At 51.2% G+C, this 3,019-nt stretch overlaps 1 protein-coding gene across 1 annotated transcript in view; it reads left to right on the top strand.

Moving 5' to 3' along the window:
- The window catches only part of LOC107112089 (zinc finger protein 420-like), a gene marked incomplete at its 5' end in the record, with an annotated part of 48,056 nt that overhangs the window by 43,720 nt on the left and 1,317 nt on the right, over window positions 1-3,019 (top strand). The window contains 3 exons of the mRNA XM_015413161.1: window positions 76-159; window positions 506-577; window positions 1,281-1,388. Coding sequence (XP_015268647.1) covers window positions 76-159; window positions 506-577; window positions 1,281-1,388 — 264 coding nt within the window. The remainder of the gene's footprint in view (window positions 1-75; window positions 160-505; window positions 578-1,280; window positions 1,389-3,019) is intronic.

Genomic DNA, 3,019 nt, shown 5'->3' with positions numbered 1-3,019 from the left:
AATCACAGCAAGGAGCAGATCCTGGAGCTCTTGGTCCTGGAGCAGCTGCTGAGCGTCCTGCCCCCGGAGATCCAGAGCCGGGTGAGGGAGAGCGGCCCCGAGAGCTGTTCCCAGGCGGTGGCCCTGGCCGAGGAGCTCCTCTTGAGGCAGGAGAAGCAGGTGAGGCCCTTCTGCTGTGCGGGGTCCTGAGTGCAGGAGGGCCTGGGATGGAGGGGGGGCTGATCTCTCTCTCTCCCTATGGGGGTGTGTGTGAGTATTTGACGTCGTACCAGCGAGCGTTTAAGCGACAATGAGGGCTGAAGAGAACGGGGTTTCTGGAACTGCCTCAGACATCGAAGGTGCTCTCTCTCAACTGAGAGAACCTGCCCTTCTTATCCAGGGAGACTTCGGGTCAGTGTTGTATGCACAGCTGTGCCCTTTTCAGTCTCCACTGAATTCCATCCTCCCTGGCAGACCCCAGGTTAAACCTTTATTCTCATTTTCAACCTCTCCCTCCCGCTTAAAGATACACAATCGCTCCTCCTTGGCGTATATAGATTGTTGCGTCTTCTCTGTTGGGTCTTTGGTGGAGTTGCCGGTAAACCCGCCCTGCTCTTCTTGGTCTGGGGGTCGCTGCTCTTCTTGGTCTGAGGGTCGTGGTTGCCGGTCGTGTCTTCTGGCTCTGCCTCTTTGCTCCTTGATGCATAGCTGCTCTTCCATATCCTCGGGACAGTGTTCCTGGACGATGACAGGGGTACCCTGACAGGGGGGCAGTGGAGTGCCAGGGCGTGATGGAAAGCTCTGTTGCTTCATTCCCCTGGAAGCTGAATCCAGAGTTTTGGGATGGGGAGTTCTTCTCTCTCCACCTGGGAACAAATGGATGGGGGATCCTGATGCAGTCTCTCTCCCCCTGATAGAGGGGGGTCTTGGGGTTCTGGGTGCTCGAGCTTCCTGCCCCCCCCCCCGCCATCTCTGCAGGTGAGAGGTGTGGCCCGGAGAGTCCTGAAGCCTATCTCTCTCCTCCTGTACAGTTCAGTGCCTGCCATTGCAACTTGGGTCTTCTTGGTGGTGGTGCCTTCTTGGTGGACTTCCCTACCCTGGGATTGTTTTGTAATGTTGTGCTCAAAATTTTCAGTATTCCTTGAGGAACCTCTGTCCTGCTTTCTCTGTGTTAACAATAAATTTGTTAAGCTCAAGGTGGAGGAAAGTGCCCTACCCTCTAGTGTTACCACCTCCACACACACACACACACATGTTTGTCACTCTGCTCTGGAAGGGTCCTTCCCTCTCTGTTGTTGCAGGTACCTTTGGAGGAGGCAGCCGGGAGCATCTCCGAGGCAGGCCAGGATCCCTCTGAGAGCGAGTGGAGGCATCTCTCGATATACATCAAAGACGAGGAGGGCAGAGAGGCCAGCCCATGGGGTAAGGAGGGAGGGAGGCCTTCTGGGGCCCGAGATTGGGGAGTCTTGGAAGCTCCTTTGGTGCCAATGGTGGTTAGAAGTGGCAATATAGAGAACAGGGTTGGATTCCCCACTCCTCCTTCACATGAAGCCAACTGGGTGACCTTGGGTCAGTCTCAGTTCTCTCGGAGCTCTCTCAGCCCCAACTGACTCCCAGGATGCCTGTTGTGGGCAATGCTCCCTCTAAGCTGTGGATTCTTGTGAGTAAAAATTCTACTTTGTGAGCTACTGGCATTAGAGTTGTGAGCGAGCGATTTGGCTACTGCATAAATTAGTTTGCTCTAGAGCCATCCTTCCTAAGCTAAGACAAAAATGTCTGAGCCAGAGGCTAAAAAACTGTGAGCTAGCTCACACTAAGTCAGCTTAGAGGGAACACTGGTTGTGGGGAGAGGAAGGGAAGGCGATTGTAAGCCACTCTGAGACTCCTTTGGGTAGTGAAGAGTGGGTTATAAAAACCAACTCTTCTTCTTCAATCAACTCTTCTTCTTCCTCCTTTTTGGGCTGAGTCCAGAAATGGCTCCTTCTCTCTCTTCAAGAGCTGCATCCTTGTCCTTAGATTCTCCACAGGATTTGATAGTTTGGGGAGAGGGGCTGGTGGATTAAGAAGAGCCCTGTTGTATGAAGCCTAAGTCCCTTCAGCTTCTTCCAGCAGGGGCCTTTGGGCCATCCCAGGTTTTTGCACTCTCCATCTCAAGAAAACAGAGGCTGAAAACTAATGCATGCCTCATACCACAGCTATCACAAAACTCTCTGGAATTTACGACACCACCAGTTAACGAGGCTGTAGGTAATGTGAGGGACCTCTGCCTGTGACCCTTGAGAGCTGCTGCCAGTCTGATTACACAATACTGACCTTGATGGACCAATGGCCAGATTCCATATAAGGCAGATTTATTTGTGTTCATGTACACACCAGAGTCAAATACGAAGTGGCAGGGAACAAATCTTTAGACCTTTTTCCACTTAGGGGTACATACAGGGTATTTGGAGGGAAGAGAGAAGATAAAACCGGAAGATAAAACAACAGACACCCTGTGAGGTAGGTGGGGCTGAGAGAGATCTGACAGAAACTGCTCTTTTTCAGGAACACCTCTGATAGAAATATGGCTTGCCCAATGTCATCCAACAGCTGTGAGTGGTGGAGTGGGGAGGAGTGGGGAGTTGAGAAACCAGAGGCTCAAAAATAATGCACACCTATCACAAAACTCTGGAATTTACAACATCATTAGTTAAAAGAATGAGGCCGTAGGTAATCTGATGCAAGTCTGAGTACATAATACTGACATTGATAGACCAAGGGTCTAATTCAGTATAAGGCAGGCTTATTTGTGTTTGCAAGTCAAAAACGAAGTGATGGGGAACAATCTTTAGCCCCTTTTCACTTAAAGGTACATACAGGGTGTTGGGAGGGTAAGACAGAAGATAGAACCGGGTCTGTTGAAGGGCCAGGCCAGGCAGAAGGTGTGGCCAGCTCCTTCCTTGGAGGCTGAAGGAGGCTCTGAGGTTGGAATAAAAATGCACACCAGGAGATGGGAGTGACTAATCTGAGACTTGAGTTTCTTGCATGACTGCTGATTGGA

This window comes from Gekko japonicus, unplaced genomic scaffold, assembly GCF_001447785.1.
Source record: "Gekko japonicus isolate JY-2015 unplaced genomic scaffold, Gekko_japonicus_V1.1 scaffold4948, whole genome shotgun sequence".
In the NCBI taxonomy this organism is placed as follows: Eukaryota; Metazoa; Chordata; class Lepidosauria; order Squamata; family Gekkonidae; genus Gekko; species Gekko japonicus.
Note: the sequence above shows the minus strand (reverse complement) of the source record. Positions and strands in the feature narration are given on the sequence as shown.